Source organism: Fringilla coelebs (genome assembly GCF_963513975.1).
Source record: "Fringilla coelebs genome assembly, chromosome: 5".
Lineage (NCBI taxonomy): Eukaryota > Metazoa > Chordata > Aves > Passeriformes > Fringillidae > Fringilla > Fringilla coelebs.
Window position 1 is genome coordinate 61,532,728 of NC_140033.1, and position 16,472 is coordinate 61,549,199.

The window sequence follows — 16,472 nt, forward strand, 5'->3', positions numbered from 1 at the left end:
TTATTTAAAGTTTAAAGACCCACCTAGTTTTATTTTTCCTTTCTAATACTCTAAAATTTTTCACTTTTTGAACTTCAAAAAATGTATGGTCATTACTTCTTTCCCTTGAAAATATTAATATAATTTCAAGTGGACTAACAAAACTGAAATGTTTTTAAATTCTACTAGCAATTTAAGATTAAATTTCACCTCTAGCCAATAAAGTGATTTATTTTAAAACAGTCATGGCAGTTATGATTCTGGCATAAAGCTCCATCTCACAATGGATTTGTTTGGAAGAAATTAGGTAGGTTAAGAGGAAGAAAGAGTAAGTCATAAATTCTAGAGGGCAAGAAAAGTGGCAGTGCAAAACTCATAATTGGCTTTTTAAAAGTATTTATGATGGGTGAAAACATGAAAATGTAAACAGAATACATGAAAGCTGTCAAAGGGCTGATTTCAAATCACCACTGACATTTACAGAGCACTGGCAAACCAAGTTGCATAAAAACCAGCTGTACATCCTAGTCTCCAAAACTCAAATATTCTGATAATGACTCAAAGATCTTCGATAAAATGAATATCAAGAACACACCAATATAAATCTACATCTCTAGCTATGTCTTATCTGCTTAGCAACTTACTGTGCAGCAAAATGGCAATGGGAATTGCTGCCAAAATAAGGTGAGCTCCAGCTCTACAAAGTGCCCATGAACATCTTGCAAAGGGGTCTGCAGATTCAGTGCTTCTTCCTCACTGCATTTCTGTCTTGGATAACAAACCAAGGACATAGTTTTCCTCTCACATTTGTGGAGCACACCAACAGAGTGAGCACACAGCAGAGTGACTTGATACAGACCAAAATATCAAGTTTTCCCTTTAATGTATTCCCATTTATTTGACAACCAACCCCCATACATGCCTGTTTCTTGAATTTTTTACTTTTTTCCCCTGCTTTTCTCATGTGTCTCTCTGTGTGCCTTATCTGGGAAGGGCAGACAGTGATGGCATATGAGAGAAGCTACTTGTGAAAGAAACACTTTCCTTCCTCCACACTGACCCAGAATTTGCCCTTGCCACTTTAATCACATCCAGCTACTAAGCAAAGAACCAGAACCCCGTATCTTCTCACTGCTGTTGTGTTGCCACTTCTCTCGGGGAAACAAGACACAAGGGGCCCAGAGAAACAAGGGCAAAACCCCTGCACCATGAGCCAAACCTCACAGTGCTGCAGTGGTGAAGAAGAGCACTGCCTCTGGATGCCCTTCTCGTGACTAGGTGTGCAGCCCTGCTGGGAAATGACCCATCTTTAACCCACCTCACTGAGCTGACTCTGTAATGCCACAGCCACTCTTCAGGCAGAGTTCACAGCCAGTGTCAGAGCAGACAGCCCCACCGTTCCACTGAAGTGAAAAATCACAGCTCTACCATGCCTTCAAGGCACATTTAGCTGAAAGAGCCAACACACTGTGCTTCAGGAGGAGAGGAAAGGCCACAGAGGCAGAATGAAAGAGCAGTGAAGGCAAAAAATTGCATTCATATCTAGTCCTACCTATTTGATGGGGATTTTTTTAACAATAACATCATAGAAGCAGACAAGCTCTGATTATGTATGAGCATCTGCACGTACACATCTAAAACATTTGCCAGCAAAAGTGCATTTCTCTCAATCCTGAAGCTTAAGAGTGGATTTGACCATCACAATGAAAGGGTGATAACACTGTCTGACCTCTGCCTGACTTGCTGCCCACCTCCTGGATGCTGACTGGCACTGACTGTTGAGAAAAACTAAAAATAACCAGCTTGTGTCATATATTGTAAAGAGGGCAAAGGGAGAAAAAGAGGTGGCATATTTGAGGCTCTTGCTGTTCACCCTTCTGCCACCTTCCTCTTATAAATTTTCCCCTTGAGAACAGAGTTTGTTGTAGAAAGCACAATTAGTACAGATGATGGGAGCCAAGAACTTATTAATGATTTCATACCAATGACAAACTGGTAATGAGTTTGAGGTTTGGAGGCAGAAGTGGGAAACTGAAGAGAAGAACCTGCCCCACAGAGGACCACTTTTAAGGACAGCCTCAGATTGCCACACAAAATAGACCTCAGCTTTGTAAGATGTATTCTGAATGAATCCAAATGAGAAAACACTAGCATAAAGAGCACAAAAACACAAACCCCAAAGATGCTGACTTTTCTCATATTTTTCAGGGTTTCATAGGTTTTGATTCTACATGGTTTCTTTTTGTTGGTGGAGAATTTTTGCTAAAAGTCACGTACTTTTAGCAGTTGCTTACAATCTAAAGGCATAATTTAGATGTGTTTTTCTCCCTCTCACTCTGATAGCACCTCACAAATCACGCAATTCTGGGGTCAGGTCACAGGCAATGCTCCATGTCCTGGCAGCCAAGACATATCCACAGGAAAAGGTAAACCCCATTTCCCAAAATTACCTGCTGAAATCCCAGGACAAACCCTTACAAATAAATCAGTATTGATTAAAAGACAAGAAAATAAAAATGGACTGAAAATAAACATGAGTTTTAAACAAATAAGAGCAGATGTTGAAGCTCGAGCACCTTGGCTGGTAATTATTGTTCACATGGGATTAGCAGGCATAAGTTTCCCTAAGGTCCAAGTAACTAATCACAGCTCCAGCAGGCATGGTTGGGTTTTTCAGTTTTGTTTGGTGGATCTCATCTCTGAACCAATGAGCAGTGGTTCAGTGCCACTTCCTGTACTGCTTTAAAAATGAGCAAAAAAGTTCAGGAGGAAGGAAAACAGGCAGTGATGCATCCACATGCAAGGAACAGAGAAAATCAGCAACAGAAGGTACAGTCATGCAGGGCTGCAGTGCATGTGTGGATTCCCAGGAGAGGAGAAGTGTGACACCACTTGAGTACTGATTGCTGGGAATACATCCACACTGCTGTTCTGTAATCCCAATGAGATCCCAATGAGTACTGAAGGCAATCAAAAATTGCCAGGCACATTCTAACACTGAATGACTGGGAAGAAGTCTCTTAGGGAAGGTTTTTTTTGTTTTTTTTTTTTTGAAAACTGCTCAGGATATTAATTTAAAAATCAAAGGAAACTAATTAGAACAAGGGCAACAAACTTACCTTCATTTGTTGTTTAATGTTCTTTATCAGTGACACATGTCATCACAATTTATGCCCTATTTGCTTACACACTCAGGCAGTGAGGACTTCCAGCAAAAATTTCTCCTTTGCCTTATGCCTTTACTTTATCTGGAAGGCTGCTTAAGCTTTTGGACTCAAGTTTCAGAAAGTATGGCACCCAGGGTATTTTTCCTTTCTCACTTAATTCTGGGCTAATGAATGGAGTCACAAGGTACAAGTCAATACAGCTCCTGAGCTCTTGCTCTTGAGAATCCAGATCACATTGCAAGGATTCTGTAAAAACTGATAGCTAATCCCAGCAATGCCAAAACCCATCTTACTCCACACTACTTGAATAGACAAAAGCCCAAGTTATTTTTAACCAGCAAATTAGTACTGAAAAGAATGAGTCAGCACAAGAAGTTCTTAAGAGGGCTTCCTCATCTAGAAATAAAAGCACGACATAAAAAATACGCATTTTAAAAATGTAGGAAAAACAAAATAATGTTTTGACAAGTTCAGAGAGCTGCCACTGGTGTGTGATACCTGGGAAACAGGGATATCATATGAAGCTGCTTTCCCTGGCATCCCCCACCAGCCCTGGGCACTGGGACTGGATCTTCAGGTGGCAGCAGCACTGATGGGCCAATCCTCCATGAAATGTGCCTCACTCTTCTTTAAACCCAGGGAACACCTCTGGCTTCCAGAGCTGGCCTCTCAGCACGTGCTCACTCAATACCCTGCACAAAGGGGGACACAAAGGGCTTGGAAACACCACCAAGGCACAACTAAGGGGTCATTCTTTCAAAGAACTTATGTAAGAGCCAGCACTGCCAGATCCCGATTCGATTAATTACTGCCCAAAGATTACCAAGGGCAGCTGAAAGTGCACCCTCTTTCATTTGCTATTTGAGGCCCCTTTTCTGAAGGAAGGAGCTGGGAATTTGAGTATTTTTAATAAGGCTCTCTGTATTTATGCAACAGTCCCTTGGTTCTGCTCCATTATCCCACTTGGCCTTTTTTTGACCTCCCTAGTGTCCATTGTTTGACTCTGCTATTCCCAGCGGAGCTAAATCCCTGAACCTTGCCAAAGAAAACAGTGTCATGAACGTGTCAAATCCCAAATTTGCATCCAAAATCCTTCTTTGGGCTCATCAGCTGGAAACACAACCACTCAAAGATGCTTTTGGTGGCTTGCAAGTATATTTGAGGGTAAGAGCGGCAAAACAAGCTGGTTACCCTGAGAAAACAGTGCCACAACAAAATGTATTTATCCTGAACTCTTGACCTTCCTGTCCTATTACAGTTGGTGCTTATGAGGAGTATGAACTTGGAAACACAACCATCTTATGAGTAACTATAGCAATTCAGGATCATAAACTGCATTTCAGGAAACAAAAAGGTGAACCTTACCACAGCTCCCTTTGGTTTCACCTGAGGGGTTTGTCAACCAAACTGTGAAGCAAGAACCCAAAGAAAGCATTTGGTGTAACTAAGTCAGAAGCTGGAGCTGAATGGCAGATCTGTAATTAAATCTTTGTCTGTTATTAGGAACACAGAAGCAGACAGCAGTACTCAAAGCTGCCTGTACTCAAAGCTCTTTCTCTCACAGAGAGACAGCATCAGTCTATTAGTATACCCATTAATTTCACAGCATGAAGAGAGATTTGGTAGGATTACAAGTCACAGCTTGCTGTATTTTTTTGTCTCCAAGGCAAAGAAAATTATTTTGTTTCTTTTCAGAAGTCCTGGGAACAGGAAGAGTTCATGTACAGAGCAGAGGAAACCATTTAACAAACTTTCGGACTAAGCCCCACCTGAATTTTTTCCTGAAAGCAGATGGAAACAATCTATTTTTAGCAGATTTTTCAGCCTCTTAAGGCAAAAATATTACCTATTAACACTATCAGCAAAGAAGAGAGAAACACTTTTGAGGGTGGTCTGGCAGAATCTCTCTGTGGCAGACTTTTCTTAACACAGGAGAGAGAAAATAATTTTGCCCACCTCTCAGTGGGCAAAATAACACATATTATATACCTAATTTAGAGCTGGTTCTAACCAGTTGACAGTAACTTCCAAAACAAAGGAATGTAAATATTGTCAACTGATTATGATGAAAATGCCTTCAATTGAGATGTGAGCATCTCCTGACAGGAGGAACAGTTCTGCCATCTCTCTATCACACCCAGCTCCACTTTGTTTCCCAGACACCTGACACCCATCCCTCAGTAGCAGCCCTAGAGCTCACTCTGTATCACTCCTACAGCTCCTTTTCAAGAAGCAGCGCTTGCAATAAGGTCTATTAAGATCAAAACACCATTAACAATATCCATGTTGAATACTTCAGCATATTTTCTTAATTATTCTCCCTCTAAAAATCATAGTATTATTCAGATTAGAAAATACCTCTATGATCATCAAGTCCAACCATTAACCCAGCATGACCAGTGACCATTAGACCACATCCACAAATAAAACATCTATTTATCTTTTAAATGCCACCAGGGTTGGTGACTCCACCACCTCCCTGGGCAGCCTGTTCCAATGCTTGAGCACTCTCGTGCTGAAGAAATTTTTTCTTAGTATTCAATCTAAATTCCCCTGGCTGTTTCCTCTTGTCCTACTGCTTGTTACTCAGGAGAAGAGATCAATCCCCCTTCACTACAGCTTCCTTCCAGGAAGTTAGTGATAAAGGCTCCTCCGAGCATCCTTTTATCCACACTAAATACACCCAGCTGCCCCTTACAGGACTTGTGTGACAGACCCTCTTATCAGATCCACTGCCCTGCTCTGGACTTGCTCCAGCCCCTCAATGTCCTTCTTACCATGCCTTTCATGCCACAACACTGGACAGGGGAATCGAGGTGTGGCCTCACAGAGTACCAGGGGACAGTCAGTGCCCTGCTCCTGCTGGCCACACTGCTGCTGACACAGGCCAGGTGCCACTGGCCTTCTTGCCCACTTGGACACAGCTGGTCCAAGTGCTGCTCCTTGTTCAGCTGCTCTCAACCAGCATCCCCAGCAGGCCAGGCTGTGTCAGGACTCTGGAAAGAGTCATCAGTTTTCATTATTATCTTTTTAGCATTCACTAGGTGTCCTTTCTGTATTCTTTGGTATAGTATAGTATTCTTTAATATAACATAGTATAGTAAAGTAATAAATTAGCCTTCTGAGAACATGGAGCATCATTCTCTCCCCTTGTCGCTGGACCTGCATTTACCATAGGCTACCTCCATTATACAGATGCACTATGTACCCAAATCTAAACCCAAGGCAGCAAAACAAGAATCTGAAACTGGGGTGTTTGCCCTGGTTACACCATGACAGGGTTTTGGCTACAGGTGTTGACATTTAAAGGTTTTAGGTTTTACTCAAAATTGTAAAACAGAAAAAAAACCCCTAATTTTTCAGATAGAAAAAAATATAATTTCTAAATAGGAAACAGCAAATTTTGATTTAAACCATGTTTAATATAGAAAGTCCAGTTCTTAATATATAACTTTTTAGATGAAAGCCAGCTTGAAGACAGTGATTGTAAATTTTTTCTGTTTTCAAACATTAGTTCCCCTCAAAAAAATCCAGGCTACCATGCCCACACATTTTCTAATTAGCATGAAGTGCAAGATTTTTGTACTGCTGAAGCAAATAATCGTTTAGCGCTTGATTTCAAGGGCAGCAGGGCAGCACAACTTCACCTTAGACATTTTTTTCCACCTGCTTTCAGCAAATAATACATCACAAATGTCTATTTTTCTCTCCCCCCACTCTTCCACTGCCCTCTTTCCTGTTTTGCCCTCCAGAAGCCCAGGTGTGTGCTGTTTCCATGGCCCATTAATACTGCCATCACATACACCCCCTGTTCATCTGTTATCTCATGGGCTGCAGGTACCCAGGTACCAATTTCTTTATGCCATCCCCACAGCTGCTGCAGTGGCTTTTTAGCAGAGAGCCTATGAGTTTTAACCCTTTTCTTCCTGGCTTTCTCTTTTTCACTTGTTTTAATGGGAAGAAAGAGCTGATCCATACCTGCCAGCCCCTTCAGACACCAAGACATTCACCCATCCACCCCAAACAACTCATCAGCCTGTGATGTAACACCTACAAACCTTGAACCATCACTTGTCTCCATTTTCTACATTGTCACCTGCTTCAATCTTTGCCTCATTCTCTTTCCCCCTCCAGTTGCCACTTGTTTTGAGTCAGATGCCCAGCTCCAAGGTATTCAGCCTTCCCAGGATGGAGGAGTGCATACAGACATCACCTCTATGTGGAGATCTCCTGTCTGTGGGCATGGAAAACTTTCTCCAGCTTCTGAGCTGGGTCATCTGGGCTTTCATAACCACCTCTGCCAGTTATCAGCTTCTCAAGGTGGTGATTACATCTCTATACACCAAAAAAAAAATACTTATGGTTATCATGAGAAGAGAATTTCTCTACTGCTACAAATGAGAAAAAGTTACTCCTCTCCCAACTTCAAGTGTACAGTGCTTTTAAATAGGCAAAAAACAGACTCCAGAAAATTAGAAAAGGGTAAAAGATTGTGTTTTAAAAAGATGGTTTTTAAAAGAAAAGCATTTTTAAAATATTTATAACAAATGAGAGCAATTTGTACACTGTTAGAGAAGGTTATATGATCTAATGACCATAATGATCTCTCCATACAGAGAGGCCACCACCATAAACTGTGTGATGCCCAACATACAGATTTTCTAAATCTAGTCTCTGACTGCAAAATATTATCTTCTCTGGTCTCAGTTTTAAAATTTGTACAGTTTTGGTTCAAATTAAACAGCCTACATTCCCTGAGGTCTTAGTGAGGAAAAAACAAAAATCTACCAGCTTTTCAAAATGTGTATTTTATTTAGTCAGGTGATAGTTAATAAGATTCCTATCCAACGCTCTAGGGATTTTTATTACATCAAAAATAAAGCTGGTGGTGTTTTACTCTTTTAATCATTTTATCATGAAGTAGAAAGCTATCTGTGTTCAGAGACTGCTGGTTCATTAATGACCATCAGGATGAAGCACATGATAAGTCCTCAGAAAACCTCTTTTCCAAGATACCAGTACTGAAATCAGTTTGTTTGGTTTTGCAGTCTGAGGTGCATCATTCTCCAGAGACCTGAGCCTGATACACTCCCTTTTATAGCAAGGGAGATCCAGGTCAAGCTGCCCTGCAGATATCAGCTGTGACTGCAAGGCAGATACTTGCTAAAATGTATGAATTTTTAAACTCCAGCGCTATGGAATTCCCAGGATTGCTAAAACCCATCAGCATTCATGGGAGTGTGTTCTGCTGGTTCAGAAAATGCTCATACACATTCATAGGCCTATGGATTTCTGTGCAAATTCAGAGAGCACAATGAATTCATCAGATAACTCCCAGGACGGGCTGGAGAGTGGAGAAGCACTGAGAGCATTATTTACACTGTGATACCAATAACAGAGGTCATTTTTTGAAAACCCACCCATCAGTCTTCAGTATCCTAAGTGGATGAGTGCCTGGAGAAACTACCACACATTTGTGCCACCTGTGCAAAAACACCATTCCCAGAACCACACAGCAGGCATTCAAAACCTTTCTATTAAGACTAAAGGTGAAAGGAATTATTTTTTTTGCTTGTTTGTTTAGCTTATAAAACACCTCATTAAGGCCTAAAAAACAGCCATAAAGTATGTTTTTCTTGAGGGGAAGACACAAAGGGCAGGAAGGGGAAAAGATAGGATACAATCAGGTAACTGCTGTCCAGAATCTACACATCTATCTTGGCATCCCTCAGCACATAAAAATTCTATTTTTTCTTCCTTTTTTTTTCTCTAATTAGATTTCCAGACTGCCTAAAGAGACAAATTGCTTCCTCATTGTAGCAATCCACCCACACAGCACCTAATTCTGCCTTTACCCCAAAACATACCAGACACTTGATGCTTTTTTCCCCTTACCTTTGTAGCTGTCAAGATCTGGGGTAAGTTTAGTCTGCTTTTTCCTGCTTGCAGGAGGCAGAACCAAGCACACATATTCATAAACACTTACAGGAGAAGGTCATGTCCTTTCAGCAGGCACTTGGATATCACAGCCACAGGACCAAGGGAGACCAGGCTGAGCACAAGTGAGACTCCTTTGAGTACAAGGTGAAATATCAGCATAATTCAGTGTGAAAAGATCACAAAGAGACTGAACTAGATGCCAATCACCCCCTATCTCTTATAATTATTCAAGTAATTAATCATAATAGCATGTGGTATACTGCACTAATTCCATGTATGCTTTGTACATTGATTTTAGTAACACAAAATTGAAGTTCCACGTTGTCAAGGACTTGATACTTGGGGTACAACATCATCTTAGTAATAGCAATCAGTTTATCAGCCTTATTTTTATTCAAGTAAACTCCTTTATTACACTTTAATTAACTACTGTGGCCTAATTCTATTTAGCATTAGAGCAGGAAATAATTGCAGCTGGCTTCACACTAGCAGTTACTATTATCACCAAGGAAACGAGGACAATCAATATTCCAGGGAGGACAGGTACTGAAACTGCCTCCTGAACAAACTGCAGATCAATAACCATGATAGAAAATGGAAGGGAGATTTGCATTTGAAGGAGTCCCAGAGGAAAAGAATGGAGTACAAAGACAAATATGCATTTTTCTAACCTGGTTGTTCATTTGTGTCTGAACCTCGAATCATCAGGACCTGTGAGCTAAACCAAACAGGTAGGGCTGTCAGCAGCTGGTTGTCTACCACCAAAAAGATTTTAGGATAGGATTTTAGGACAAGTAGATCAAAAATAATTAAAAATAGATTTGATTTTCTTTTGTTAACAACTGGAAGAGCAATCACAATCACCTATTTTAATCTGAATATGGGAACAGCTGGCATGTGAGTGCTTCTTCCTGAGACCTGATCTGTATTATGGGCGAGTGCAGTACAATAAAAATGTTCAATGGGATTAAAGGCCTCAGTTCCAGGGATACCCTGTTCCAGGGCTTTCTGTAGGCTAAAAGGATGCTGTTCCATCCAGCTACAAAAAGCGTTTTAATTGTCAATATTAATGAATTAATGCATTAAGTAATCACTTTCCAGATTCACATAGGAAATATCTCCTTCAGCAGCTGGACAGTGGGGAGAATCCCAGTGTCTAAGCATTCCCAAGGAATGCAGGCAAGATGTGGGGTCATTTCCAAGTGCTGCCTTCCCCTGGCATGTAGCTGCTCTACTGCATTCCATAATTTCCAGATTCCAATAGGAAAAAAGGCAAGTTATTAAATATTACTTAATTCTCCATCAAAATTATTCAATGTCTCATATGGTCAATAACTACATCTGACTTCCTTACTGTTACCCATTTTCTAGACATGAGCACACATTTTAGTTTTGCTTTACAGTAGAATAAAACCAGCAAAAGCTTCATCTAATTCTAGGCAGTCCAGAATACCTGAGAAATTACGTAAATGCTGAGAAAGAGAAGATGCATGAATATTAGAACAGCGCAGAAAATGTGTTTATGTAAAATTTAGCACCATAAAATACAATGCAAAATGCTAAGGGTGCTTAGGAATTACAGCTTCTTGAATTGGCTTTTATTATACTTTTAAGGCAGTGTCACCGACATGTTTTATGAAAAATCTTTTCCTTAGGATTTTTCCTCCTAAGAAGCTGAGGCACCTCAGGAACAAAATGTAAACAATGATTTTCTGCTGCTGTGGAATGCAACAGGTGGGTCTGGGATTGGTCCCATGTGGTTGTTTCTAATTAATGGCCAATCACAGTCCAGCTGTGTCTCAGACTCTCTGTCAGTCTGAGCCTTTGTTATTCATTCTTTTCTATTCTTAGCCAGCCTTCTGATGAAATCTTTTCTTCTATTCTTTTAGCATAGTTTTAATATAATATATATCATAAAATAATAAATCAGCCTTCTGAACATGGAGTCAAGATTCTCATCTCTTCCCTCATCCTGGGACCCTGCAAACAGAGTCACAAGGTGGTGGTGGTGTTGTTTAAACCCAACAAAAGTTATAATTTATAATATAACTAAATTGTAGCCTTCTCAGGCCCCTTTTCTGGTTTCTAGGAATATCACAGACTGGGAGGTGAGCATTTTAATTTCCTGTAATATTTTGTTTACTCAGAGCCATGTTATCCATGACACCCTAAAGAAATTCAGCCCCATTTACCTCTTTCAAGTCTTGGACAATAGCAGTGAGCCTCTCATTCTCTGCCTGAACGTTGGTGACCACAGCCCTGCTCTGCTTGAGCTCGTTCTGCATCTCCAAAATCTTGCCCAGGTAGTAGGCTTCCTTTGATGCAGACTCCTGGAGAAGAGTCTCTTCCCGCGTTTCTCCATCTTCGGCCACTTTGCGGTGAACGGAGAAGGACTGGCCAAAGGCCTGCAAGGGGAAAACAGAGCACAGTAAAAACCTCCTGCAGGAACAATTATCACAATACAGAGCAGCTGCACAGCCAGCAGGAACGGGATGGATCTGCAAATCCCAAAGTCTGACCTATTAAACGCTGTCCCAGCAGCCGAGGGTCACCATCCTACCTAGCTGGAACGAAGCATCTTGAGGCTGCTCCCGTCTGCAGTCTGGATTTATGGCCCCCAACCAGCTGTCCACCACTGAGATCAAGGTGGTGCTCTGCTAACTGGCCATTAATTAGTGCCAGTGTTTAATCCTCCTGCACAAGTCCCTAATTCATCAACTCCTTTCTTCTCTAGTTCAGCAAAATACACACATGGTTTGTTCTGGCTTAAAGAGCATAAATAGCTGACAAATCTCACTGAACTGCCTTTTCCTATAGCAGCTCATCTCCTGGTGTGGAAAAATGTTCCTGGAAGAGCTGAGAATCAAGCAGTGGCCATCTACACCTCTGGGATGCTAAACACAGACTGTGTGAGCCCTTTCATTTCATTTATACTCTCTGGTTTTTGCTTCTGTTAGATCTTTAACTGTTTGAGAAGCATTTAAATAAGAATTTCAGTGCTTGTCTTCTTACTGGCTTACATTGACCAATTTAGTATTCCTCAGTGACAATTCCTGATGTTAATTTTGACAGCTCTGGAACAATCTGGAAGAAAGCAAACTACGAGCTATGATAGTAGACATGATGGAGGTATCATTTAACTACAAAAAATGGGGGGAAACCCTAGCAAAAATATAATAACATTTTAAAAATGCAATAAAATAGTAGACAAAAAAATAAAAATAGCAATAAAATATAAAATAAAACAAAAGCAAAACCTGATTTGAATGTATTACCTTTTAAAAAAAGACAGTTGAAAATGACATGACCTGATTCTGGAGAAAGACAAGAGGGCTTCTAATGTGAAGAATATTTAGCCTAACACAGGCAGAAGTTCACTCATGTATCTTAAATCCAAGTGAACACATCTGAAAGACCACCATGATTTTTTTTTCCTCCTAATATGTGAGAGAAATTTGAGTCATGTTAATATGCTATTTCAGTGAAAAATTATCCCTAAAAGCCTCATTTCTACCCAGTTCTGCAAAACCACGGCACACATTTGTACCCACTGTAAGCTGTGGCCTCCTTTGCCTTGCCAAATTAAATCCATTGTTTTACTGCTGCTATTTATAGCATTTCAGAACACGTTCTAAGCTTTACTGGCACTAGAAGTGAAGCAACCCTTACAAACTTCAAAGTAAAACTCTCTTCAAAAACTTCTCAGCTTTTAAGTCTACTTCACTTGGAGAATCCTGTGAACTCAGCATTAAAGGATTCTAAAAATATTCAATAATGTATTAACCCAGCTGTCTTCTCAAAAAGCTGTAAGTTACTGAAATAGCAAGCATCAGCAACTTGCCAAACAGGATTTTCCAAATAACAGAAATTCAATTTAATGAAACTTAAGCACTGATATCTGTGAATCTAAGACAAGTGTTTTGGGAACACTGCTAATAAATTATCTTCCTCTACATACTTATGGCTCACCTTTCCTAGTTTGAGACTGAGCAAAAAGCACCAGTCATAAAAGCCTTACAAGACAAATGTGAAAGGGTAAAATCAAAACACAACAGAAGAGCGGGTAGGACTTGCAGGCGTAGAGAAGCTCATAAATAAATGTTACCTGGAGCCCTCTCTCTATCACAGAACTACAGTTCAACACCAGCACACAGTGATGACAGCCTTCCAGATGCATAGCAGGTTTTCCCTAATGTACCTTGAAGGTGATGTTTTAGCATGTGTGATGCTTGACAACAGCTATGAATATAGATTTTGGGGACAGTGCACAGCATAGTGGAAAATTACTGCACATTTGTCACATTCACATTCTCTGAAAAATCCCTTCACCCGGGATTTTCCTCCTGGGAAGCTGAAAAACCTCAGAGAAAAATGAAAACAATCCTTTTCTCATTTGCTTCTCCTCTGTTTTGCTCATCTGGAATGTGTTTGGAGATTGTTTCATTGGATTCTGGTGTGAGTTGTTTTCAACTCAATGGCCAATCAGTGCCAAGCTGTGTCGGGACTCTGGAGAGAGTCACCAGTTTTCATTATTATCTTTTTAGCATTGTGTAAGTATCCTTTCTGTATTCTTCAGTATAGTTTAGTATAGTATTCTTTAATATATTATAGTATCATAAAATAATAAATTAGCCTTCTGAGAACATGGAGTCAGATTCATCATTCCTTCCTTCATCTGGGGGCGACCCAAATACAATATGTACTCCACATTTCCTTGTGCCTATGACCACACAAAATATATAAACTATTTTTTTCCTATGAAACTAGTTTGAACACTACTGTATCACAGAATGGGTTAGGTTAGGAGGGACCACTATGTGTCATCTAGTCCAATTTCCCTGCTCAAGCAGGGTCATCCCTGAGCACATGGCACAGGATTGCATCCTGATTGTTCTTGAATAGCTCCAGCGAGGGAGACTCCACAAACTCCAGGCAATCTGTCCCAGTGCTGTGTAGTAGAATGTCTTAATAATTTCTTTGATGGCCAAGCCTATCCCAACTCATCCATACCAGAATATTTCTTTCTTAAACTGCTATCAAGATGTTAAAATCAGGGGAAGGAAAGCAAGCAAGCATAGCTCACTTTCAATATTGATGGTAATTATGCAGATCAATGCAAAAAGGAAATGAACATGAAATATCTTTTAATTATAAGCAAGCAAAAAGTTCTGCTTCTCTATTTCATAGCCTGTACAGAGCACCAAAAGGTTTAAACTTTCCAGACATGTCTACTTAAAGTCTTACATGAGATTGATCACTTTTTGATGGTAATTATTGATAGTAATTATGCAGATCAATGCAAAAAGAAATGAACATGAAATATCTTTTGAATATAAGCTAGCAAAAAGTTCTGCTTCTCTATTTCATAGCCTGTACAGAGCACCAAAAGGTTTTAACTTTCCAGACATGTCTACTTAAAGTCTTATATGAGATTGATCACTTTCAAATTAAACCACATATCAATACTTTTCAGCTGGTAGCCAAATATTTGTTCTATTTTGATTTTATATTTTAACAATTTGCTTAATGCATTTCCTTATCTATAAGGCCTTACAACCTTGTTATGATGTGAAATATTTCAAGTCACTGTGCTCACATGAGAAGGTGAAGACCTGGACTGCAAGTTAAAGGAAGTTCACTTGCAACTGGGTCATGTGCTGGATGCAAACTGGTTTGCTGAATAGATCTTACGGTGCTGAATATGTGGGAATACCAGCCTGCCATGGAAGCCTGAGTGGAGAAACAGCTTTCCTGTGACAGGACACCAAAGGAGAGGAAAAACAATGCAAAAGCAAAGCAGATGTTCCCTGCATTCATCACTGAATAAGGTCTTGGTATTTTCATGGAATGGACTCAGGTACTCTGAGTGGGTGCTGTACTGTGCACATGTATCAGGTAATTCCCACTGCTCTTTTCAGCATGGTACTGCTTGCTGGGACTCCTCATTAAAACCACTTAGAAATCACTGTTGGTCCCTGCTGGCTCTTGGTTTCAGTAATCACAGCATGAGGACTTCCTGACATCTCCCAGATTCAGGTTTGGACCCAGAAGGGGCTGTGTAGTCCTTCAGGGCTTCTGTTTCCTTGAGAAACCCCCTCCCAGAGTGGGCACAATAGCTCAGATCACAGGCAATCAATAGCTCAAAGACTGAGGCAAGTCTACAGCAGCAACAAAGACTGTCCCAACAGAGAGCAGTCAGATTTTCACCTTACCCTGGTCCCTTCACTTCTCTCAAGATTTTTGTTTGGAAGGCTCTTGATTGAGTTAGAAAATGCTTTTTTTTATAAATCAGTTGTAAAAGTCAAGTAACAAGACACCATTAAACTGTATATACATATATACCGTGTAACACTACCATGATTTTTCAAAGGCATCTTAAAATTGGAACTCAGAGCAATAAAACAGTGATCACTACTTGAGGTCATGATAAAGGATGGTAAAAGTGAGTGCACACAAGGAAGAGGTCAAATTTGATCATGCAGAAAGGTGTGACTTTGGAGGAAAAACACCATTTACTGTTGAACTCTAAGTAACCCCAGATAGAAATTCCAGTGTCAGAAGCAAACAAGTATGACAGAAATAATGCTGTGAACAAAATGGGCACAGATCTACAAAGGAACAATGGAAAACTGACTGCTCCAGACATATCATAGTAATTTGATAAATATAAACAGCAGTGTAAAGCTAATGTGCAGTGACATAAAATGATGTCTAAAACAAAAATTATGTTTACCACTTCAAGAAAGAAACTTAAAAGAGAAGCTAGATTTCTAATTTAGGTGTAGAAAGCAGCACACATGCAAAAGATTAGTTTAAAACTTAAGTAGGTAATGAAGGCTGCTATTTCTGAATTTCACTTTTATTTTTACTAATAACCTCCTGTGTCTGGAAATGCTTCACAGAAATTCATTCTTCTACTCTGGGATAATTAATAAGCAGTAAACACGGCCTGACTGCAATCAGGACAAGCAGGCAGCCTGCCTTTATGGCTTTGACACTGAATGTGGTTTTTTCTGATGCATAATGCAACAGCACTGAACTTGTTCAAATGATTGCCTATTTGAGCTGCTAACTTGCTGCAAAGCAGAATCATGTATGTATTATGTATTAGTTACCTCCACGTTCACAGCACAAAATCAGGGAGAAAACAGCCTGGATTATCCAAGAGGGTAGCATATTTCCTGGTCAAATGTCAGTATGGCACCACAGATGGAAAGTTTTGCTCAGGATGGTATGGGTTAATTCCAGGAACAGGCCTTATTTTGTTGCACAACTTGAATGCCCATTCATACACTAATATTCCTATAGTTGTTTGCAATCCTGTGTCCCTACACAAGACTCTTTTTTTAAAGTTTATTATATATGGGTATTTTTCTAGGTTTGGGT

At 40.1% G+C, this 16,472-nt stretch overlaps 1 protein-coding gene across 5 annotated transcripts in view; it reads right to left on the reverse strand.

Moving 5' to 3' along the window:
• BICD1 (BICD cargo adaptor 1) overlaps positions 1 to 16,472 on the reverse strand; it is a 166,510-nt gene that overhangs the window by 70,428 nt on the left and 79,610 nt on the right. For all 5 annotated transcript variants that reach the window (XM_084206518.1, XM_084206519.1, XM_084206517.1 and 2 more), the window contains exon 2: positions 11,279 to 11,491. In XM_084206518.1, coding sequence (XP_084062644.1) covers positions 11,279 to 11,491 — 213 coding nt within the window. The remainder of the gene's footprint in view (positions 1 to 11,278; positions 11,492 to 16,472) is intronic.